This window comes from Cuculus canorus, chromosome 6, assembly GCF_017976375.1.
Source record: "Cuculus canorus isolate bCucCan1 chromosome 6, bCucCan1.pri, whole genome shotgun sequence".
NCBI lineage: Eukaryota > Metazoa > Chordata > Aves > Cuculiformes > Cuculidae > Cuculus > Cuculus canorus.
Genome location: NC_071406.1, coordinates 39,570,930 through 39,595,278, shown reverse-complemented (window position 1 = coordinate 39,595,278; position 24,349 = coordinate 39,570,930). Strand labels below are relative to the sequence as shown.

The following is a 24,349-nucleotide window of genomic DNA, read 5'->3' as shown; positions in this document are numbered from 1 at the left end:
CATTCTATGATTCATAGTTCTGCTTTTCAGTGACAGAGACCATGTTTGTGGAAGCAAACCCTCACCTTCAATTCCCTTCAGCTCCTGTTATAGTTTGTGTCACAAATATACCTGAGTTTGGGTGCCTTTCTCAGTCCTGTCACCGGGCATTGACAGCAACGAAAGCATGACAGGAGGGCTGGCCATGGCCTGTTTGAGGGGGAGAAACTGTGTCCTGTGACCAAAAGCATTAGTTGTGGAGTTTTAGTGAGTGCCTACGTGCCAACTGAGTCACAGTAGCCTGAGCTGTGTACTTTGCCCTTTCAGACTGCGAAGCAAAAGCAGTGTGAAAAATGAAGCTGTCTCAGTAAGGAGTTTAGGTAGCAGGGCAGTGAAGCAGGGTTGAAACGGTGTGACCAGCAGGTCCAGGGAGGTGATTCTCGCTCTGTACTCGGCACTGGTGAGACCGCACCTTGAGTACTGTGTTCAGTTCTGGGCCCCTCACCACAAGAAGGATGTTGAGGCTCTGGAGTGTGTCCAGAGAAGAGCAATGAAGCTGGAGAGGGGGCTGGAGAACAAGTTTACGAGGAGCAGCTGAGAGAGCTGGGGTTGTTTAGCCTGGAGAAGAGGAGGCTGAGGAGGGGAGGCCTTATTGCTCTCTACAACTACCTGAAAGGAGGTTGTGGAGAGGAGGGAGCTGGCCTCTTCTCCCAAGTGACAGGGGACAGGACAAGAGGGAATGGCCTCAAGCTGCGCCAGGGGAGATTCAGGCTGGACGTCAGGAAAAATTTTTTCACAGAAAGGGTCATCGGGCACTGGAACAGCTGCCCAGGGAGGGGATCGAGTCGCCTTCCCTGGAGGTGTTTAAGGGAAGGGTGGACGAGGTGCTGAAGGACATGGTTTGGGGAGTGTTAGGAATGGTTGGACTCGATGACCCAGTGGGTCCCTTCCAATCTAGTGATTCTATGACTCTGCTCATTGCTGGCTCTGCTTATCCTCCAGTTTCATGTATCTCCCATTCCTAGCCGTGGAAATAGATCTAAAGTCTTGTTTCTTATCAAGGGTAGAAGTAGGTAGGTTTTAGGTTCCCGAAGCCAGCCTGTATTTTGAAAGGCTAAAATGCAGCTCTGTATGAGAGATGGGTCCTAGGGGTGGAAGCAAAAGGTGGGCAGGCTCTAAGAAGACATTACAGCCCACTGCCAGAGGTGTAACCCAACATAAGCCTGGTCCAGTGCTCTTTGGGTCTGCTGGAAAAAGAAACTCACTAATTTTTCTAGCTACTGGACCAAGGCAGTGAGGTACCTGACTAATTGACTGCCTTGATTTCTCTGAGATGAATTCATGAATTCTGTATTTTCAATTTTGCTTATTCCACAGAGTCTGTTGTCTCCAACCGCGTTCAGTTATGCAAGTCAATACATTGCTCGATACGAGGCACAGGGCATAGGTATGTTTATTGTAGACAAAACTTAGGCGCTGAGCTCCTGTGGTTGTGACGTTTCATTAACTCATAAGGATTCTGTTTGTATTTCTAAATGCCTTTCTGCAGGTCTGCAGTGGGACAACATGTACAAGTCCCCAATGATTGGAGACAACACTTCCTTTGGCTATATGTGCTGGCTCATTCTGATAGACTCCGTCATTTACTTTATCATGGGATGGTACATAAGGAATGTTTTCCCAGGTAAGACTACAAAGCATTCAGGCTGGCGCTATACCAACTCTTTTAGAGGACAATAAATACTATAGTGGCTGATTCCATGGTTCCGGCAGTAAGATATTCTCCATACACGGGATGTCTCTGCTTCCAAGATCAAAGGGAGCGTGGCAGTTGTCACTGGAGTGTGTCCGGGGGAGGGCAGTGAAGCTGGTGAAGGGGCTGGAGGATAAGCCTTTTGAGAGGCGGCTGAGGAAACTGGGGTTGTTTGGCCTGGAGAAAAGGAGGCTGAAGGGAGACCTCATCACTGCCTATAACTGCCTGAAAGGAGGTTGTAGAGAGGTTCTGGTCTCTTCTCCCAAGTGACAAGTGATAGAAGGAGAAGAAATGGTCTGAAGTTGCACCAGGGGAGGTTTAGATTGAATATTAGGAAAAATTTCTTCAATGAAAGTGTTATCAGGCACTGGAACAACTGCCCATGGACATGGTTGAGGCTCCATCCCTGGAGATGTTTAAAAAATGGATAGATGAGGTGCTCAGGGATCTGGTTTAGTAGTGGACAGGTATGGTTGGACATAATAATCTCAAAGGTATTTTCCAACCAAACAATTCTGTGATTCTATAACTTTGTGGGTGTCAGACAGTATTAATGAAACTGAGACAGAGCAGAGCAAAGGAGAATTAGGGTTCCTTTGCTTATCACATGGGTAGCTGGGTCTCCTGAAGAAGCTGAAGCCAAGGACATGGGAAGACATGTTTGTGGTCTGCTTGGTGAGAATGGGAACAGAGCATGTCAGCCTGCATTTGTCAGCTGAGTGATTGTGTGTTGTGTTACTTCTATCATTTGATCTCCAAAAGTAATTCCTGCCTTGGGCAAGAGCCAGTACATTTGTCTTTTGCCTTTCTTCCCCACCTAATGAAGCAGTCTGCTGGCATACGGAAATCTACCCAGTGGAAAATGTAAAGTACTCCTGCCCTCCAGCTATGAAGTTACTCAGAATGACAAATTAGCGAGTGCTTCCTATTGCATCCATTGGGCAGATTCTCTACCAAGTGTCAGCAGTGCATGAGCACATCAAGAGGGGAGAGATCTCTGCGGAGTCTATTTTTGATATTTGGAGTGCACCCCTGTAGTGATTCTTCCTCGGAAACGGATACCTGAATGAGATTCCTCTTCTCCTTGCAGGTAGATACGGCATGGCTGCTCCCTGGTATTTCCCATTGCTTCCATCTTACTGGCTTGAATACAACAGCTACCTCCCCTTCTGGACTGAGAAACGAAAAGGTCTGCTCTTCACCAAGCTGATGTTAAGGAAAGAAGCCACCCTGGACAATAAGATATGTATGTGAATGCTAGATGGAGTAGCCATACTAACCCTAGCTTTTAGGTGAACAAAGCCTAATTTGTAAAGGGGCACTGTACTCAGAAAGGACATTTCTGCATTGATCCTTAGTTTGTAGCACAAGAAAAATCGGAAGCTGTTACTTACATCAGTAGAGATTTGGCTTTTAAATTATACTTGTTCTTCCTGTTTGATGTCGAAATCCAGTACTGATACTTACGTACACTTTTGTGTATGTTGGAGTTGGGCAGTTGCCTTAGCAGCAATAATCTCACTTTACAGTGCTCTGTGTCCTCAGCACAGGAAGGACATGAATCTGTTAGAGCAACTCCAGACCGGGCCATGGAGATGATCCGAGGGCTGAAGCACCCTCATTACAAGGACAGGCTGAAAGAATTCAGATCTTTCAATCTGGAGAAGAGAAGGCTCCAAGGATACCTTAGAGCAGCTTCCAGTACTGAAAGGGGCTCCAGGAAAGCTGGGGAGGGGCTCTGGATCAGGGAGTGCAGGGATAGGAAAAGAGAGAATAGTTTTAAGCTGCAAGAGGGGAGATTGAGGTGAGATGTCAGGAAGAAATGTTTTCCTGTGCAGGTGGTGAGGCTCTGGTCCAGGTTGCCCAGAGCAGTTACAGTTGCCCCATCCCCTGGGGTGTTCAAGGCCAGGTTGGATGGGGCTTTGAAGCAACCTGATCCAGTGGGAGGTGTTGCTGCCCGTGGCAGAGGGTGAAACTGGATGGGCTTTAGGGTCCCTTCCAAGCCAAACCATTGTACTATTCTATGTAGAAATACGCTTTTCTTTGTGCAAGCAAATAGAGGTTTCCACTTGGTGAAAGGGATGCATGCTTCTTTGTTCATCTCTTTAAATACATAACCTCTAAAATACTGTGAGATCACACATAAAGACTTGCTGATTCTACCTAGCTGGAAATAACTCAGTAGTTTTGCTGTATGTTCTCTCGTTTTCTGTGCTTGGTTAGTATATATTAAGTTAGGTGCTCTGAAACATCTAAATATGTGACCTTTTCAAAAGTGATTAACGCTTATTGTCAGGAGTTGTTAGAAGCTGCAGAAGTAAAGAGGAGAAATCCCAGTGAGCTCAAAACGATCTGGCTCTTGTGAAATGTCCTTTATTTTCCTAGCTAAAAGGCACCTGCTTTTCCTGTGTTTTCTTTTTTAAAAGCCCTGCTAATCTCTGAGGTGAAAAAGTAGCACAAATGCCTGCTGGAGCACAGTAACTGTCCTCTCCCTTCCCTTTGCTGTCAAAGGTGCCCCCCCGCCTCACCTGGAACCCGAGCCCACTGATCTCACCTTGGGAGTCTCTCTCTGTGGCATAACAAAGGTTTATGGATCCAAAGCTGCTGTGAACAACCTCAGTCTCAACTTCTATGAAGGGAATATCACATCCCTGCTGGGACACAATGGAGCTGGGAAAACTACGACCATGTGCGTATCCTTTAAAGCTGCTTTTTCTTACCTTTTGGGGGCATGATTTGGGATGAATGAGAGAGCAAGCGGGGTTGTGCAGTGTTGGGAGACTGAATAAGATACTTTATTAAGCCAAATCTCTCTTGTAGTTTTATCCTGCTCATGGATGACCTCAGCAATCTCTTTATTAGAATTAAAGGTTCTTTTCTGCTTAGGAACATGCTTTTTAATGTGGCAGGATACCTGTAACACACAGCACAGCAACTGTTCTAGCGTTTTGTTCCATGCCACTTTGGTGCCTGGGGTCAGGTTGTTCTGAAAGCTGTGGGTGGCTTGTGTGCGTACCGAAGCTGAGGGGATGTTAGCAAGAAAGCTTAATAAAGGTGTATTTCAGCATCATAAACTCATGGGTTGGCTGGGCTGGAATAGCAGTGGATTAATCCGCTGGCCTTTCAACCCTTCCAGCCTTGCCATTTATAAATTATTTGATTTGTTAGATAACGGCACTAAAACAGACCTGTAGAACTTGATTTCTCCGCTGATATATACGTGCATCCCTTTGAAAGCAACATTAAGCTGATAAATATAAGCCTCGGAAGAGTCCAAACCAGCGAGACAGATGTGTGCTTCATCTCAGCTTATTATCAGTTCATCTCATATCCTCTTTGCAAAGTGTAGGCAAGAGGTGATACGCAGGAAAGTATAATAGCTTCTTGGAACTTAGTGCAGGCTTCAAATCTTGAGTAAGGTCACAAGTTACTCTTTTCCTTTTTAATGATAGCTAAAAGTCCCAGGAGAGAGAAAAGCTCTGGGAAGGTGAAGGACAGTCTGAAAGACATCTTAGCCTTTAGCCCTTGCAGGGCAGCACCAAAAATTACTTGTAATGTGCAAATAGTTATTCTGATCAGAGGGTACTTGACTCAGCTCTGTTGGGTATTGCTGGGTATGTAATTATTTGCTTGAACTAGGTGAAAGTGCTGCCCACTGTGAGGTGTCTTGTCTGGAAGTCCTGCCTCGTTTCTAGTTAATCATGGCAGTGAAATCGGGTTTCCATGCTCTGTGGTTAGCGAGATGAAGTGGTTTTCAATCTCTGCTGTGGTTTGCAATATGAGGCTGTCTAGATACTGGAGGCAAACCTCAAAGAATGAAGAGTACCTGCATTATATGAATTCCCAGAGATTAAGCTGGAAGCCAGGGCATTCGTGAGTATTGATGGATGGGGTGGGACGTGCAGTGCTCTGACTTAGGGAGGGCAAGGCTAAAGGAGATAGACGTGAAAAGCAGCCAGAATTCAGAGTGTGAGCTTAGTACTTGCCCTCACATTCACACAGAGGAGTACAAGGATGTCCTTTGGTTTTAATTTGCCACCGTGCTGCCAAAGTGCAGTCAAACAGCAGAAGAAGGGGTGACCGGTGGTCTCTGGCTGGAAGAAGCGTGATGGTGATGTAAGGCAACTTTGAAAGTGGTGGTAGGTACAGTGAAAAGAATTACCCATGACTTTCTTGGTTTTCTGACTTCCTTTTCCATTTATTTTTCCCTTTCAGCTCTATTTTGACTGGGTTGTTCCCTACATCATCAGGAACTATCTTTGTGTACGGCAAAGACATCAGAAGCGACCAAGAGGTGATCAGAAAGGACATGGGGGTGTGTATGCAGCACAACGTGCTCTTTAACTACCTCACCACAAAGGAACACTTGCTGCTCTACGGGTACATCAAAGTCCCTCACTGGAGTCAACAGGAGCTCTACCAAGAAGTGAAGAGGTATAAAAATATCAGGGTTGGAGAAGAGAGAGAGAGAGAGGGCTGTCAAAATGAGTCACTTTGCCACTGCAAAGCTCAAATGAATGGTTTTGAGGACTGCTGCAGGTGCAGCGCAGAGTTCAAATAATGCCTTGGTCTGACTAAAGGAATATATCAATATCTGTGGGTGTAAAAGAACAATGCCTCTTCTCCAGGGGTTTCCAAGCTTCTGTGGCAATTCTTTGGAGATGAATTGATAGGCCTAAGGGTCTAGTCCTTGCTGCTTTATGATTTTCCCTGTAAAAAGATTTCATCAACCAGTCAAAAAGATGATGTTGGGTTTATTGTTTCTGTGGAGAAGTGAAGCAGTCAGAACTTCCCAGGGAGTTTGGATCTTGGTGTTCTCAGTTGATGAGGTTGAGCCCTTAACTTTGGCTTGCGAGATGGAAACTCTGAAAACATCCTAAAAGAAATGTTTTAACTTTAAAACCCAGTGATTGAGCTGCCAGGTGAATCATCTCCCTGAGCTGTGACCGTGCCGGGTGAATCATCTCCCTGTGCTGTGACCATTCCATTGATCACTCTGTATCTGAGCAGTTTTTCATTTGCAGTTGTGATTTTTTGGGATGTTTTCAGATTCCTTGCTTTTAAAAGATGCCTGAAAGGCAACTTTTGGGATTTTTTTTTCCTTTGTTTTCAAGGACTTTGAAGGAGACTGGACTGTACAGCCATCGTCACAAGCTGGCTGGCTCCCTGTCTGGAGGGATGAAGAGGAAGTTGTCTATAGCTATCGCTCTTCTGGGTGGATCAAGGGTGGTGATACTAGATGAACCAACCACAGGGGTGGATCCTTGCTCTCGGAGAAGCATTTGGGAAATCATCTCCAAGAATAAAAAAGGTACTGTGATGAGACAAAACGCTGCCAGGTGGCAAAGGTGTTTCATGTCACTTCTGAAATTATGGTATCAGTGGGTTTTGGAGACCACAGAGGATGAATTGTGGGAGACAGGGATTTTGTGCGTCTTCTGGATGCCTCCTGGCTGGTTTTTTGTAATTCAAGGTGTCATTTGACAAGTAACTTTACCACAATATGCAGTTTACAGTACAGTAACTTCCCGCTTCTCTCTAATGTTGCCTTTCATCCAATTTCAATAATTCCCAAAAAGCTCAACTGATTTTCACCTGACATTCTGTGCCCTCATTCAGCGTTGCTTTCACCCAGCGCAAGCTGTCACGTGTTTATTCAGTGGTGGCTGACATCAGCGTTGTGTTTTCCAGGCAGAACCATCATTCTCTCAACACATCACTTGGATGAAGCAGAAGTTCTGAGTGACCGGATCGCCTTCCTTGAGCACGGAGGACTCAAATGTTGTGGTTCGCCATTCTACCTCAAGGAAACATTTGGCGATGGATACCACCTGACACTCACAAAGAAGAAGGTTTGTGTCTGAGTTGATCCTGAATTTTCAGCATCTTGGGTGGGAAATGAGTCAGTCTTATTACAGAAGGGAAGGTGGACATCATAGCATCCCACAGAAATGAAACATTCTGAGGAAGGTCCATCTCAGTCTTAGATCATAGAATCATAGAATAGTTTGGGTTGGAAGGGACCTTAAAGGTCATCCAGTTCCAACCCCCCTGCCACGGACAGGGACATCCCACTGGCTCAGGCTGCCCAAGGCCCATCCAACCTGGCCTTGAACACCTCCAGGGATGGGACAGCCACAACTTTCCTTGGCAACTTGTTCCAGTGTCTCACCACTCTCATAGCGAAGAGATTCTTCCTGATGTCCAGTCTAAATCTGCCTTTCTCCAGTTTGTACCCGTCCCCGTCCCTCCCCACAAGCTGTTGTGAACAGCCCCTCCCCAGCTTTCCTGTAGCCCCTTCAGGTACTGGAAGGCCACTATAAGGTCTCCCCAGAGCCTTCTCTTCTTCAGGCTGAACAACGCCAACTCTCTCAGCCTGTTCTCATATGGAAGGTGCTCCAGCCCTCTGATAATCTTTGTAGCCTCCTCTGGACCTGTTCCAACAGCTCCATATCCTTCTTATATTGAGGATTCCAGAACTGGACACAATATTCCAGATGAGGCCTCACAAGACCGGAATAGAGGGACAGAATCATTTCCCTGGCCCTGCTGGCCATGCTGCTTTTGATGCAGCCCAGGACACAGTTGGCCTTCTGCGCTGCGAGCGAGTGTTGCCAGCTCATGTCAAGCTTCTCACCAACCACCACCCCCAAGTCCTTCTCTGCAGGACTGCTCTCAATCACATCATCAGATGCCTACAGTGAAATGATTGTTCTAGTATGCTTCCACTTTAATGGAATAACTTTTTTATGTGTCCACTTTATGTCCCTGTGAAAGTAGGATGTGGTTTGGGTTAAAACCTTGGTTTTTTTGAATAATTAAGTTTCCTTCAGAAAGACAGCCTGCATGGAGAATTCCTCAAAACACAGGAGTCTCAGCTTCACCCCTCTATACAAAGCCTTGCAGCTCTAGGTCTGAACTTGAGCCTCCTGTATCCCAGGTGCATGATGCAGTCCTTTTGATCCTCCTTTACCCGCTGGGCTTTAGCTGCCATTTGTGTCCTGTGAGGACAATCGCCACAGCAGGCACTGCCAGGGGCAGAGATTCTCCTGGCTGCGAGCCTGCGTGGAGCCGAGTTAGAGCGCTCGGCAGCTTCATCTCTAAAGGGGGCCTTCAAGGCTTGTTCAGGGATTCAAATGCTTATGGCTGTATCGGCAGGAGCCAAGTGACATATCTAAGGACACTGGTGCCAAAGAACTATCGAGGATCAGGGTGTGAGCATGCTGCATCTCAGCAAGAGATGCTGACAGAGCGTGTGGCCTCCCTTTCCCTCAAAACAGGAAGCGGCTCTCCAGGGGGGCCACCCCACCAGCCTCTGTGGTCCTCAGAAAATGGGCATCTCAACGTTCTGCTTTGTTGAAGAAGAACTGAGTCTCCTTGAGGCAAGGCTGGGTGCAGAGTGTGAGTTCTGGAGTTCAGAGGAATAAAGCAGATGGGGAGAGCCCATCGATAGTACCTGGCCTGAGGCAAAATGTTCTTCTGAGTGGGGAATCTCTGCTCTTGGTAGCATTTATTACAGTGCTGTTGGTAGCCCCAGCACACAGAATAATGTACAGACACAGAATCACAGAATCACTAGCTTGGAAAAGACCTCCAGGATCGTTGAGTCCAACCATTCCTATCAACCACTAAACCATGTCCCTGAGCACCTCATCTACCCGTCTTTTAAATACCTCCAGGGATGGGGACTCCACCCCCTCCCTGGGCAGCCTCTGCCAGGGCCCCATCACCCTTGCTGTGAAAAATTTTCACCAGTGCTGAGCACAGGGGCAGAAGAACCTCCCTGGACCCACTGGTCACGCTGTTTCTGATCCAAGCCAAGATGCCATTGACCTTCTTGGCCACCTGGGCACACTGCTGGCTCGTGTTCAGTCAGCTGTCAACCAAGACCCCCAGGTTCTATAGCATACGATATCAGCCCCTGTTCCAAATTGCTGGCAGCGTGGAGAGAGAAAATGAGAAGAGACCGGTGTGCAAGACCCATTTTTCATGGGAAAAGAGTGTGTTTGTGTTGGCAGCCAAGTTCAGGTGTCAGCTCTCTCACAGCAACTTGGAATGTGGCATACCTAGATTTGAGACCACCTACTGATCAACCTGTGGGACACAATTTGAGTTAAATGCTGCAGTAGGAGGTTTGACCTCACAGCTCTCAGTGACCACAGAGTGTTTTCCTCCTATTTCAGAACATGATCGAAGAGTGTGACACCACAGCAGTGACCTCCTTGATCCAGTCCCACCTCCCGGAGGCTTATCTCAAGGAAGATATTGGTGGAGAGCTCGTGTACGTGCTTCCACCCTTCAAATCCACAGTCTCGGGGGCCTACCAGGCGCTTCTTAGAGCTCTTGATACCAGCTTGAGTGATCTCCACCTTGGTTGCTACGGGATTTCAAACACAACTGTGGAAGAGGTATGAACTCAGGATATGCTCGGTTTAGTGAAAGGTTTTTAGAGATCAACTTCAGCACTGTGTAGCCCTGCTTTCTGGGCTGTTTTGGATGCGAGAGCTGCAGTGGTTTGGTTGTTCACTATGTTACACTTAAGAACGTGTGAGTGCATAGATCTATTCATAAATCTATGCGTTTACTAACACACAAAGTGTCGCCACTGCCTCACCTCGCTAAGAGCTTTCTGGTATTTTATCCAGAAAAGGAGATACGGGAGTTAGACTGAGGGGAGAGGATGGTGATGTGTTGCTTTGTGAGCTATTCTCCTTGTTTCCGCTAATCTGGGTTTGTCTCCAGACGCCGTCAGCAGGGAGAGAGGTAGCAAACCATGTCAGTGATGAACTTCAGCGTGGATGCTGTGTTGTCCAAGCGAGTCATCTGCTGCAGCTTGGAGTAACACGGGCGCCTGGGAAAGCTCCGGTCACATAAAGATGAACACGATAATTTAGTTGCATCAGAAGCAAAGAGTAACTTAGAATGATGAGCAGTGATGACCCTTGTCTTGCAGGAAGGAGGGAGATTGTTGCCTTTTCTTCTCAGGAATTCTTGCTTGCTTTTAAGGTGTTTTCCTAAGGCAGCAAGAATGAGTTATACAGCATGTACAACATGCAGCTTGGTACTCAGCTGCTTCCCCAGCGTGCTCCCACACAAACCTCACAAATGTGCACAATCCCAGCACAGAGGCAGCTAGGATCGTCCAAGGCTGGAAGCAGAAACGTCCCAGGGAAACGTCTCTCCTTGTTTCTTTGTGGGTGCTATGCCGGAGAGAGCTGTCTGTGTGCTGCTCACTGGATGGGTGTGGAGGGAGCAGAGTTAGGTCAGGCCTGAGCTTAAATGCAGCTTCGTTTACCTCTACTCATTAGTAAGGTAGGAGGTGGTATGAGGACAAGGTGAGTCAGGAGACTAAAGATTTCAGACTCCCCTGCTGCAGCAGGAGAAAGGCAGGAGGTAACAAGGTGCTGGACAACAACAATTTCATCCTGAAAAGTGAATTTCTCTTGTGGAACAAAAAGGGAACTGAAAGAGGATTGTAATTCCCAATTGCTGCACCAGCTACAGCTACGAAATAGGAGAGTGAATTCTGATTATTGTTTTGGTAAATGGAGTCATTTGGACCTATTTTCCTTCCTACTTTCTTGCCCCATAGGTGTTTCTCAACCTGACGAAAGAGCTAGGGAAGGACCAGCGTGAAGATGCTGAACTGCCCCAAAGGCTGCCAGGAGCCAGTGGCCAAAGCGGCAGTGATGACATGTCCATGAGCACAGATACCTTCACAGAAAGAGACGGTATTGAATTACTTCTGGGTTTTATTCCAGACCTGTTGCAGATGCAAACAATGACAGATGGACTGATTTGAGCTTCCCGTCCTCTTTCTTTCTTGAAAACCGCATTTCACCCAACCAGAAATCACGAAACCAATAAATCAGTAGAAGTACAGCACTCAACAGTTGTTTAGATCCACTGGTTTGGAATAATCTGAGTCACAGAATAAATTACAGAGGGAGTTTGTTTGCATCCGCCTTCCTTTAAATTGATCAAGGTTTGAATCTAATCTAATGCACTGTGTGGGTGAAAGAGCAAATGTATACCTCTGAAAGTAATTGTTGTAATTGGTGTAGAGGATTATTTCTACAGAACTAGCGGAATTGGTGAGAAGCCTTGTGGAAATCCCTTAGCCTGTTGCAAAAGCAGCACAGCTCTGAGCTGGGTCCTCCTCTGCTTTTGGCCGTGTCCCTGCCCTTGCGGTTCAGTCAGAGGGCTCAGGGTTCTCGACTCATCAGGACAGTGGGAGAAATTCATGTTTGGAAGACAATACACCAGCATCCCTAAAGGTTTGAGAGCTGCAAAAGGTAGTGTGGCCCAAAACTGAGCAGCTGCCTGTCTGAACAACCTTTCTTGCAGAGTAGAAACATGTTTATTACCTATGAATACACTGTTTAGAGTTAGGGAAGCAGATAAGGGACAACACGGAGGTATTTTCATACTCACTTCTCAATACTGACCTGCACTGTAAACGTTACTGTAAGCAGTAACTCATATGTGTAGAGAATTGTTTTGTGTTACCTCTAATGAGAACACTAAAAAGGGTTTGCTTCACATTTTGTTATATGTAGGTTAATATTTCATAAAGAATAATAGGTTGCACAGGGTTTGGCTCTGCTTTTAGAGTACCACAAGCCTTCCCATGCAGATGATCAATTAGTTTATGTGCCTTGTTTTCTTGTTTCAGAATGAATTCTCTTATTGATTTGTCTGAGAACCTGCTTTCGAAATTATGAACATTTTCAGTTGGCAAATATAGAAGAATAATACGTTTGCTGTGCAAGTTGCAGCTGAGTAGATGGGATGTAGATAACTTCTTGCATTGGGAAGCCTGTCTTCCTCTTGTGAGACCCCAGAATCAATTCACTACCTCTACAGATTTCAAATTAAGCACATAAAATGATGCTGCGTGAGCTTGTGACTCACAAGCCAAAATCTGAGTTCTGTCCCAAGCTTGACCGTTGCGTATGTTGCAACATCATGGTTTTGATTTGCCATCTGCAAAAGAGTGCAGGGAGCTAAATATCCCCCCCCGGGGACCTATGACCGTCAATTCCCTGCGTGTCACAGATCTGTGACAAAACGTGTTCTTCTTTTGTACCCAGATCAGCTCCTGATTAGATCAAAAAGTCTGCAGGGTGTGCCTTTGCTGCTTAAGAAGACAACAGCTTTGTTCATTAAGAGATTCCACCACACCCGGCGGGATGTCAGAGGCTTCATTGCTCAAGTCATCCTCCCGGTCCTCTTTGTGACGGCTGCGATGGGACTTGGGACGCTGAGAACAAAGGAAACGGAATATCCTGAGCTCATTCTTTCCCCCTCTCTGTACGGCACATCTGACCAGGCAGACTTCTTTGGGTGAGTGCTGTTTTTCGTGATCCTTAAACCCGTTTGTTAATAAAGAGGCAGTTTACCATCAGGATTATTTCTAAACAAACCTAATTGAAAATTGTTAACGCAGGTAACATGCAGAAATCCTGTTCCTATGGGGTCTCTGGAGGAGGTAGCTTGGCTCAGACCAGCAGTGAGAAAGCTTTAAAATAGCAACCTCTTGGAATTAATTGTGAAATATGTAAGAAATATTCTTTGTGTTTGCTTCTGGAGTCCTCCGGCCCTGTGCAGCCATACCATCCAACAGGGATTCTCTAAATATATATACTCTTCCCCTCAATGTGAATTGGAGGTCCCCACATCGATTGTCTCCCACACTACAACTCTGGGATCGCATTTTGTGAGCTGTCTGCATCACTCTCCTCTCCGTCTGCGCAGGACGTGCTCTCCTGCCGAGGCCTCACCAGTCCAAGGCGTGCAGTCATTTGAAGGACTTGCACTTTTTCAGTGTGATTCAGGTGTCACTACCGAATTATTCCATTGTCCTGAAAAATCCAATTACAAAAATGATTATTTGTATCATTCTGATTTCACGATGTGAGCTGCTGTCTTGCTCCAGTGGTTCTCAGCTTTAAGTCAGAGATATAAAACTTGGCTCCGAAGCAAGCGTGTCTGCTCTTAGGTGTTCTTTCCCACGACTGCTCATGCCTTTCCGCTTCAATCCTGCCAGATGAGGCAATGAACCAGAACTGCACATCTGAGTCCTCTGTTCCTAACCTTCTCTGCTTCTCCTGATGCATCGTTGTTAGTGACTTGGGTCAGGAACAAGAAGCACCTTCTTGAATGACCGAAACCAAATGGACTTCACAGATGAGAGAGCTGATTGAGACAAGGCTGGAAGCAGTGCCTGTAAATTGCAGTAGCTGCCTATTCCCTGGAAATAGTATCTCAAATGTCCAAAAGTTCATCGGTATCTTGCTTTGATCTCGAGGCAGCGAATCACTGGAGTAGGTGTGCAGCTCGAAGCAAGAAACAGTCCTTTTAAACCTGTGTGACTGCCCTCATATGCTGCATCTGCTTAATTGTTTTGCAGGGCTGGGACCACAAATAACCATTTATTTAGCATTTAAATAAATCGTGTTTCTTTCAGACACAGTTTTCCTCTGTTTAGTGGTAGTGGAAGTACCTTGAACGTATTTTTTTCTCTTTTTTTCTTTGTTAAATCATAGGAATTTTAATGAAACCACAGATGCTTTAGTCGCTTCGATGCTTGCTTTCCCTGGAACAGATAACACTTGCATGAATGAAAGCAATTCGTAAGTAGTACTTGGTTTTCTTCCATTTAAATTCTGAATCTGCAAGAGAATTGATGTGACACAATTAGCCAGTAGACCTTAATAACCATCTTTGATCATCTGCAGAATTTTCATGCATTGGTGCCACACACAGAGAAAAACACCTCCTGCCTCTCTTCAGGCTGACCTGGAGACTCCTCCAGCTCATTAGGAGATGTCTAACCGGCCTTTCACAAGCAGGCGCGAGCTTGCACTGCTCACACACTCGAGCTGGTGGGATGCAAAGCAGTTCTGAGCAGGGAGCTGAGCAGTCGTGGTGTGAAGCAGATGTCAGCTCTGCCAAGAGCCTACGTGGCTCCCATGCAGCCGGGATCGAAGGCTTGCATCTCCCAGCACAGAACTGTAGCTATCATCCTCAGCATAAGAAGGATATGGAGCTCTAGGAATGGATCTAGAGGAGGGCTGCAAAGATGATCCGGGGCACCTCCCATACGAGGGCAGGCTGAGAGAGTTGGGGTTGTTCAGCCTGGAGAAGAGAAGGTTCCAGGGAGACCTTATAGGGGCCTCCCAGTACCTGAAGGGGCTACAAGAAAGCTGGGGAGGGACTTTTAACAAAGGCGTGGAGTGATAGGACGAGGAGGAAATGGCTTTAAATTGGAGAAGGGCAGATTTAGACTAGACATTAGGAGGAAATTCTTCACAGTGAGGGTGGTGAGGCCCTGGCCCAGGTTGCCCAGGGAAGTGGTGGCTGCCCCATCCCTGGAGGGGTTCAAGGCCAGGTTGGATGGGCCTTGGGCAGCCTGAGCCAGTGGGAGGTGTCCCTGCCCATGGCAGGGGGGTTGGAACTGGATGATCTTTAAGGTCCTTTCGAACTTGAACCATTCTGTGATTCTATGTCCTTGAAGAATGGAAACTACACTGCGCTTTAAGGCTGGGACTGGGACTTCCAGTACCAGGACCTTGACGCTGGTGTTCTTTGCCTCAGGAAGTATCCACCACCACGAGTGGACTCCTTTAGTACTACCAGTAGTAAGGGAGCAGCTTTGGTGGTGGCAGGAGGCTGGGATGACCGCAAGCTATCGTCCTACCTGGGAAGTAGTCCTTGCCTCCCCAGTAATCCCAGGTCTAACAGTGAGCCCACCCAGAAAGTTCTTAGCCGTAGCTGTTGCTGTCTGGATCTAAAACCTGTGCCAAATGGAATTGTTTGTTTCGGCTTCTGCAAATAAATCATCAGGGAATTGGTAGTAAAATCCTGACCAGATTTGCATGCTCAAGGGTGCCACATGTCTGCACACCAACGTTTCTGCTGAGCATTTACAGTGGCTGCCTCGTCGATGCAGTCCATCGCAGGGCTCCCCAACCCTTATTTCTGCCCTGTAAGATGATCCTGGCCTCTGCACGCTAACTCCTTGTGCTCTCTGCTGTGGGAATGAAGTGGTGTCTGGATTCCTTTTAACGAGCTGAACGAAACCAGGCACAGAGAGCAGCAGCGAGGGCTCTGCTGAGAGGCACTGAAGGCAGCGGGAGGATGGGTATTCCCTGAAGCACCCAGAGCTGACAAGAAGCTCTGCTTTTCTGCTGAAGCTACTCACTGCCATCCTTGCTGTCATTAAACATGACAGCAATTAGCATCGTTTACACACCTGAGCATAGAGAACCTCAGAGGAAAATGTGTTCCTTTTCAGGCAGTGTTTAAAGGAGGACATGCTCGGCCAGTGGATTACCAGTGGAAACGAGAGAACTGACTATTCTGCCTGCAACTGCACAAATGGCATCCAGGTAACTGGAATAAACCCCAAAGAGAGGGAGCCTGAGGGGCCTTGTAGATTGGGAGTGGTTTTGTGGACAGGTGTGATACTGAGGGGAGCTGAGTGTTCAGATTGCTCCTGTCTCTCTCTGGCCTTGTTGGTTGTGCACAGTGGATGACCACTGTCTGCACCAGTTTGGGGACGGGAAAGGAGACAGCGTCCTCAGAAGATTCTGATGCTAATGTATCTGCCTTCCTCCCCTTGGAGGGAGAAGGTTTAGCAGTGGTTTTGAGTGTTGTATGATCGTCCCATTTAGCCGAGGTGAGCATTTCAAGATGAAAATTGCATTTCATACAAGCTCTGTCTTTACGTGAAAGCACAGCTATTGTTGCTCTTTGCTTTTCAAAACTGAACTTTATGCAAAGTCTACATCCATCTGCTTTTATCCTACTCTGTATTATAAATAGTAGTGATTAATAATATTATTTACTGGCATTCTGGTGGCCCACACAGAGCCAGATGTGGGCACTGCTGGGCTTGGTGTCTTCACAGGCACTTGGGAAAGGGCAGATTCTGCCCCAGGGATGTCACAATTTTACAGTCCAGTTTGAAGCTTCATCAAGGCCTTGAAGTTCAACAAGGCCAAGTGAAGGTCCTGCCACCTGGATCGGGACAATCCCAAGCACAACTACAGGCTGGGCAGAGAATGGATTGAGAGCAGCCTTGAGCAGAAGGGCTTGGAGTGCTGGGGGATGAGAAGCTCAACGTCAGCTGGCAGCGTGTGCTTATAGCCCAGAAAGCCAAACGTGTCCTGGGCTACATCCAAAGCAATGGGATCAGCAGGGCGAGGGAAGGGATTCTGCCCATCTTCTCCACTCTCATGAGACCTCCCCTGGAGCTCTGTGTTCAGTTCTGGAGTCCTCAGCACAGGAAGGACATGGATCTGTTGGACCAAGTCCAGAGGAGGCCATAGAGATGATCCAAGGGCTGGAGCACCTCCCATATGAGTGCATAAGTTCTCCCTAGAGCCTTCTGTTCTTCAGGCTAAATAAGCCCAGGTCTGTCAGCCTGTCTTCATAATTGGAAGGTGTCCCTGCCCACAGCAGGGGCCTTGGAACTGGATGGGCTTTAAGGTCCTTTCCAACCAAACTATTCTATGAAGCTGAGCTCTCCTCCCTCCAGTGCTCTTCACCTGTTTTAAGCATTAAAATTTAAGCATTTTAACCTGTTTTTCCAGTAGGAAATCAGACCCAAGGCACAGCGTGATGCCATTTGTAAGATAAAGAACGTACTTAGTTATGTGTTCCTAGTCATTCCTGAAAATGCAGCTATTTTTTTTGTGGTTTTCTGGACATACACCTAATTTCACATCATTCCAAGTATAGGCATCGCTTCTCCAGGAAGTAAAGGTAATGTTCAAAGCTGATTCTCACCTCTAGCAGGCACAGGCAGGTGTTCCTCAGCGTGAAGGAAGCTGTTTTGTCTATTCCGATGCAAAGTTACGAGCAGACACTCAGCGGAGGAGGCCAGGGCTTTGTTATGGATGAGCTGAAAGAAGCAGCCAGCGTGCAGTCTGGTAGGACACTTCAACCTTGTGAAACAGTCAAAATGACTTTGACCCTCCGCGTGTTAAATTATGTATTCAGGACTATTTCAGCATTTCTCTGAAGCTCGGAAAAATATTCCCAATGACTGACAATAGGACATAAATGCAGAGCGGAGCTGCTGTGAAACGCAAGATGAGAGTTTGAGGCCACCACAGTGTTTTCTGCTCCTCTGCTGTTGTCTGTGCAGTCGCTCTCACATCCTGCTAAGTAGGATCAGCCTTAATTCAGCAAAAATCTTCCTGTGTAGCACGAAGCACATTTCAAGGTCTCACTGATGTCAGTAGAACTGAAGCACAGGTATAAGCGCAGGTTTGTTTTAAGCACCTCGCTAAATGTGTTGAGGACAAGCACGCAGGGGCTGTACGCCGCGTGTCTTTGCACCCTGGGTTGCGAATCATCAGCTTCTGTAGGAATCAGTCCCAGGACCAGAGTTTTGCCATTGCCCGCTCTCAATCTTGTCCCGATATGTTAGGTTTTAATTAAAACACAGCCACTAACATTTATGTTCATTTGTGTCCACTCAGACTTGTCCACAGACGGATTATACACCCCCTCACAGAAGGACCTTCTCCACACGGACAGTTTATAACCTCACGGGGCACAATGTGGAGACCTACATCCTGGCGACGACCAAGGACTTCCTGCAAAAACGGTACAGCACAGATCTCCATCCTCCTTCTCTTCTGGATTGCCCTGGGAGCGGCCTCTTATGCCTTTCATATCCACTGGGCTTGAAGAGGTGGTAGTGCAGTTGGGGTTTAGAAGGGTGATGGTCTCAGTTGCTGTGGTGAAAGAAGGTAAAATGTCCTGCAATCATGGAGTTAAAGGTTCTTGCACGTCTCTGCTTGATCGTAGCAGAGGTAGCGTAGGGATAACGTGTCAATCACATGATGCGTTGATGGCTGAATCTGCAGACAGTCCTTTGGCTGAGAAATTCTTGAGCAGAGGAAGTTCTGACACAGCCTGTCATAAAGTAAACTCCGGGGAGAGACTTGCCTCTAAGTCTGATTCTCTGAAGGCTCTCAGCGTGCACTTCACTTAAACAAGCGCATCCATTCCAGTGAAATTAGAGGCTGAGCGTTTTCTTGCACAGCGGGGCTGTTAGAGCTATTAGTGTGTCTGGACTCCGCAACACAGCGTGTCTTGGGGCACAAATAGCCTGCTGTTAAGGTTGTCAAGGAATATGTTCATCTGTCCATTGATTGAAAGTGAGCTGCTCATCTGCTGAAAGAGAAGCAGTCATCTTATTCCAGTGCAAGCAGGTTAGGAGTCCATGCGGCTCCAAAATATTTCTCAGGTGGAGGCTGTCAGCACAGTTTTGTGACAGTGCTGCCAAGTTTGTTCCCCTTTCTTCCCCCAGATAAGAGCTCCCGCTGCAGTGTTGGCTCAGCCATGCGATACGGGCTGAGAGAAGTTCTTTTAAGTCAAGTTAGAATTTACTGGGCACATGGCATGCGAGCGTGCAGCAACCAAAGGTGCTACAGCTCTTGAGTGAGGGTAAAAATGCATCTCCCTCTGGTTTTCACTCAGGTATGGTGGCTGGAGCTTTGGGCTGCCTCTGACAGCAGATCTGCAGTTCGATATCAAGCCGGTGCCCCCCAACAGGACATTGACTAAGGTAACCAACCTCCGTCTGCCCATCGTAGCGTGGGAGAAGTGATGTTGAGGGCCGTGAAGTTGGTGAAGGGTTTAGAGGGGCAGCTGTATGAGGAGTGGCTGAAGTTACTTGGTCTGTTCAGCCTGGAGAAGAGGAGACTGAGAGGAGACCTCATCACAGTTTATGGCTTCCTCACAAGAGGAGGAGGAGGAGGAGCAGGCGCTGAGTTTGGCATGGGAGAGAGGACTTGCAGTTAATGTCCTTTTCACTCCCCATTCTTCTTTATTGGTCTGACTTCTCTTGCTACCAGGAGGCAATTTGTCTGCTGTCATAACTTTATTATACAGAGGTGAAAAGATCAATTAGTAGCACCTTCATCTCATGAGAGAACATATGTACCTTAACTAGAACTGGCTGGAGTGTTCTGATATACGTGTTTCTCTGTGCTCAGTGAAACTGCTGTAACACATCAGCGTTAAAAGCATCAAGGCTGGAATCTGAGGTGGCAGGGAAATGCAGGAGAGTTGACACGATCCTGTGACCTCAGTGCCAAACTTAGCTACCAGGAAAGCATTCCTGCAAGAGCAGTGGTGTTCTCGGAGATGGCTCCAATAAAAGGGAATCCCAGAGTTTGTTTGACTAACACTGAGAGCTCGTGTAGGGAATTTGCAGATGTTTTCACCCCTGTGATTATACAGCTTCATCTTCGATCTGAAAGCCATTGCTCTTTGCTTATCACGTGTCAGATTTAATACCTGGAAACCTTGATACTGTTGGAAGCAGGGCAGACTTCAGTCCTGGCCTTGCTTGGAGGATGAAATCACTGAGCAGGCAGGACTTGGGGATATGCAAAAGTGGATGCTGTGGGCTGTGTCTAGACCTCTAGCCTTAAGAGGCCAAGCTGTCTGTTGTTTGGACTTCCAGCCTGAGTGCTGTAGGTTGTGCCTAAGTCTGGTGATGGTGAATCCTCCCCAAAGTGCATATCCTATGATCTGATTTTCCCCTCAGTCTTCAGAGTTTATCATTTCACAGGTAGGAAAAGTTATCATGGGGAAGGAAAGGCTGTTCCTTACTGAGAAGGGAGCGACTGGCTATTTTTTGCCCTAAAGCAACCTTTTCCTCCCTGGCTTTCAAGGTGTGTCAGGTGTTTGGCTGCTTATTCTTGTTTGGGAAGTTCCCCACTTCTGGTGTTTATTGGATCTGAGCAACTGATGACAGAGGAGAGGAGTTCCTGTACATTTTATGTCACATTTCCAGCTTGTGCTTCTTTCTTCTCTCCTAGAAGGCAAAATGAAGCTGATGGGACTGTTCGTGCTGAGTGTGAAATATGCTTTTATACTCATTCAGTACTTGTTGTGGTTTAATCATTGGCCTTCAGCCTGTAGAGCTTATGACTTTGGATAACAACCATGGAATGATTCATTTGTGCAAGCAGAACAACCCTAAGTGTTATCAGTAACAATTTCTCTCCCAAATTATTTCTATTTCTCAATTGTGTGCAGGTGTGGTATAATCCTGAAGGTTATCACAGCCTTCCAGCCTATCTCAACAGCTTGAACAACTTCATTCTTCGAGCTAACTTGCCACAAAATGAGACTTCCAGATATGGTAAGTGTCCCTTTACAGGAGAAGATAATTCCTCCCCTTTGGGGGGAATATCCTGAGTCTGTTGACATACATGACAACATCTACCTTGACTTCAATGAGGCCATTTCTTTATTCCTAATTATACAATTCGTTTAAAAATGGAATTGAAAACCATGACTGAATCATAGAATGGTTTGGGTTGGAAGGCCCCATCCAGCCTGGCCTTGAAAACCTCCAGGGAGGGAGAATCCACAGCTTCCCTGGGCAACCTGGGCCAGGGCCTCACCATTCATGAAGAATTTCTGCCTAATGTCTAATCTAAATCTTCCCACTTCCGATTTAAAGCCATTCACCCTCATCCTATCCCTGCATTCCCTGTTAAAAGCCCCTCCTCAGCTTTCCTGGAGCCCTTTTCAGTCCTGGAAGCTGCTCTGTGTTCTCCCTGGAGCCTTCTCCTCTCCAGGCTGAACAACCCCAACTCTCTCAGCCTGTCCTCATAGCAGAGGTGCTCCAGCCCTCGGATCATCTTCATGGCCTCCTCTGGACCCATTCCAACAGTTCCATATCCTTCCGTTGAGGATTCTAGAAAGGGACACAGTACCCCAGGAGAGCTGAGTAGAGGGGAGTCCTATTTCATTTGTCTCAGTCAAAGACTCGGGGCAGCTGGACAGGAAGGACCCCAGCTCCTACATAAAATGCTTCCTTCGTTCAAAGATTGCCAATGGTTGCTATTTGATTTATTGCCTCTCATCCCGGTACTGAAGTAGCTGTCTCTTGATTGGTGCCCATTAGTTATGCATGGGAAGGCTACTGTAGATCATTCCAGGGGTGCTTTAGATTAGTAAATTTTAATGTGTCACCTTTCTACTGAGAGCAGCTCAGGATCATAGAATCACAGAATCACCAGGTTGGAAAGGACCCACTGGATCATCGAGTCCAACCATTCCTAACACTCCCTAAACCATGTCCCTCAGCACTTCATCCACCCGTTCCTTAAACCTCCAGGGAAGGCGACTCGACCCCCTCCCTGGGCAGCTGTTCCAGTGCCGATGACTCTTTCTGTGAAGAATTTTTTTCTGATATCCAACCTGAACCTCCCCTGGCGGAGCTTCAGGCCATTCCCTCTTGTCCTGTCCCCTGTCACTTGGGAGAAGAGCCCAGCTCCCTCCTCTCCACAACCTCCTTTCAGGTAGTTGTAGAGAGCAATAAGGTCTCCCCTCAGCCTCCTCTCCTCCAGGCTAAACAACCCCAGCTCTCTCAGCCGCTCCTCGTCAGACTTGTTCTCCAGCCCCTGCACCAGCTTTGTTGCTCTTCTCTGGACACACTCCAGAGCCTCAACATCCTTCTTGTGGTGAGGGGCTGGAACTGAACACAGTATTCAAGGTGTGGTCTCACTAGTGCTGAGTACAGAGGGAGAATCACCTCCCTGGACCTGCTGGTGACCCCGTTTCTGATCCAAGCCAAGATGCCATTGGCCTTCTTGGCCCCCTGGACACACTGCTGGCTCATGTTCAGTCATTGTCAACCATTACCCCCAGGTCCTTCTCCTCCGTGCAGGACCCGGCATTTGGTCTTGTTGAACCTCATGCCGTTGGTCTCGGCCCAGCAGTCCAGCCTGTTCAGATCCCTTTGCAGAGCCTCCCTACCCTCCAGCAGATCCACACTTCCTCCCAGCTTAGTGTCATCTGCAAACTTGCTGAGGGTGCACTCAATGCTTTCTTCCAGGTCATTGATAAAGACATTGAACAGGATGTGCAGATATGCGCATGTTTGTGTTGGAATGAGAAGGAAATTCAGCGAGAAGTGTAATTTTCAGCTATATTTTCCCTCTGACACACAGCATACGCAGCTTCCAAGAAGTGCCAGGAGCCCTTTTGGGATTATCAGTTCTCAGAGCTTCTTCTCAGTAATGTAATGCAGTGACCTGAATTCGTGCTGATAAACCAGGGCACCCTACCTTGCCATTTACAGTTTAGGAAGGGTTTAATCCCTGAGGTGCAGCATGGGCACAACCACATCCGTGTGGTTTAGGGGAGAGACAGGGGAGAGATGGAGGGGGTCCAGGGAGGAAAGATTTACGTTGATACCCATTTGAGGAATCTTATACAGAGATTTATAAGATCTGACAAGAGTAGCAATTGTGTGCAGAAATGCCCTACAGATTGATTTTTCTTTGACAAATGGTGCCCTTCCAGCCGTGTCCTGGTCACGCCTGGCCTGCCGTTCCAGGTGACAGCGAAATAGGTGACAGTGTCTCTTTGCTCATAAGACCATTCCTCACTGGTGCGTCTGAATTGAGCTCTAATGGAAAGGGCATCGGGCATCAGCACTGGTGAGACCGCACCTCGAATACTGTGTTCAGTTCTGGACCCCTCACCACATGAGGGATGTTGAGGCTCTGGAGTGTGTCCAGAGAAGAGCAACAAAGCTGGTGAGGGGCTGGAGAACAAGTCTGACGAGGAGCGGCTGAGAGAGCTGGGGTTGTTTAGCCTGGAGAAGAGGAGGCTGAGGGGAGACCTTATTGCTCTCTACAACTGCCTGAAAGGAGGTTGTGGAGAGGAGGGAGCTGGGCTCTTCTCCCAAGTGACAGAGGACAGGACAAGGGGAATGGCCTGAAGCTCTGCCAGGGGAGGTTCAGGTTGGATATCAGAAAAAAATTCTTCACAGTAAGAGTCATCGGGCACTGGAACAGCTGCCCAGGGAGGGGGTCGAGTCGCCTTCCCTGGAGGTGTTTAAGGAACGGGTGGATGAAGTGCTGAGGGACATGGTTTAGGGAGTGTTAGGAATGGTTGGACTCGATGATCCAGTGGGTCCTTTCCAACCTGGTGATTCTGTGATTCTGTGAAGTGCCGGGTGTCATGCCGTGAATTAAAGGAACAGCGGAATGGCTGATTACTAATCAAAACACCTTGTCTCTCTTTGCACCTCCGCATATGCTAAAACTCCCCTCACAACAAGCGAAACCAGTGCCTCGTCCCCACCGCCATCCCAAAACACCCGCTGCCTCCTGCCTTTGGGATTCCCAGCGTGTCCTCTAGGAGGTCAGAAGGTTGACCTTGATGCTGCAAGAGCACATCACAAAGCTGCAGCCCCTGTCTGGGTGCGGAGGGAGATCTGCGCCAGGCGCTTCCAGCAGCAGGAACATCCCAGAGCAGCTGAATTATTAAGCATTGAAGCTTCTTGCCCTGTCTCTGTATTCCCAACACACGCCGTGGTGAGAGCAGAGGCAGGGAGCTCGTGTGACCAGGCAGGAAGTTTGCAGAAGGAAAGTTTTATACCAGCAAAGTAATGATTTTCAGTGGGAAAGAATAGAAGCAGTTTTTATTCCATCTGCCCTGCTGCTTATACATTTTTGGAAAGAAATGCTTAGTAGTAAATGACCAGACAGATAATTCTCCGCTTCCCACTAATGATCCAAGCCGTAGAATGGGAGAAATCAAATGAATGGATGAGAATAGCTCCCC

General features: G+C 47.4%; 1 protein-coding gene across 3 annotated transcripts in view; it reads left to right on the top strand.

The window, feature by feature from the left end:
* ABCA12 (ATP binding cassette subfamily A member 12) overlaps positions 1 to 24,349 on the top strand; it is a 117,811-nt gene that overhangs the window by 74,388 nt on the left and 19,074 nt on the right. For all 3 annotated transcript variants that reach the window (XM_054069548.1, XM_054069547.1, XM_054069549.1), the window contains exons 26-40: positions 1,357 to 1,426; positions 1,529 to 1,663; positions 2,823 to 2,978; positions 4,244 to 4,421; positions 5,948 to 6,166; positions 6,847 to 7,043; positions 7,424 to 7,584; positions 9,916 to 10,140; positions 11,325 to 11,463; positions 12,826 to 13,078; positions 14,281 to 14,367; positions 16,032 to 16,125; positions 18,226 to 18,353; positions 19,232 to 19,319; positions 20,801 to 20,906. In XM_054069548.1, the coding sequence (XP_053925523.1) occupies positions 1,357 to 1,426; positions 1,529 to 1,663; positions 2,823 to 2,978; positions 4,244 to 4,421; positions 5,948 to 6,166; positions 6,847 to 7,043; positions 7,424 to 7,584; positions 9,916 to 10,140; positions 11,325 to 11,463; positions 12,826 to 13,078; positions 14,281 to 14,367; positions 16,032 to 16,125; positions 18,226 to 18,353; positions 19,232 to 19,319; positions 20,801 to 20,906 (2,236 nt within the window). The remainder of the gene's footprint in view (positions 1 to 1,356; positions 1,427 to 1,528; positions 1,664 to 2,822; positions 2,979 to 4,243; positions 4,422 to 5,947; positions 6,167 to 6,846; positions 7,044 to 7,423; positions 7,585 to 9,915; positions 10,141 to 11,324; positions 11,464 to 12,825; positions 13,079 to 14,280; positions 14,368 to 16,031; positions 16,126 to 18,225; positions 18,354 to 19,231; positions 19,320 to 20,800; positions 20,907 to 24,349) is intronic.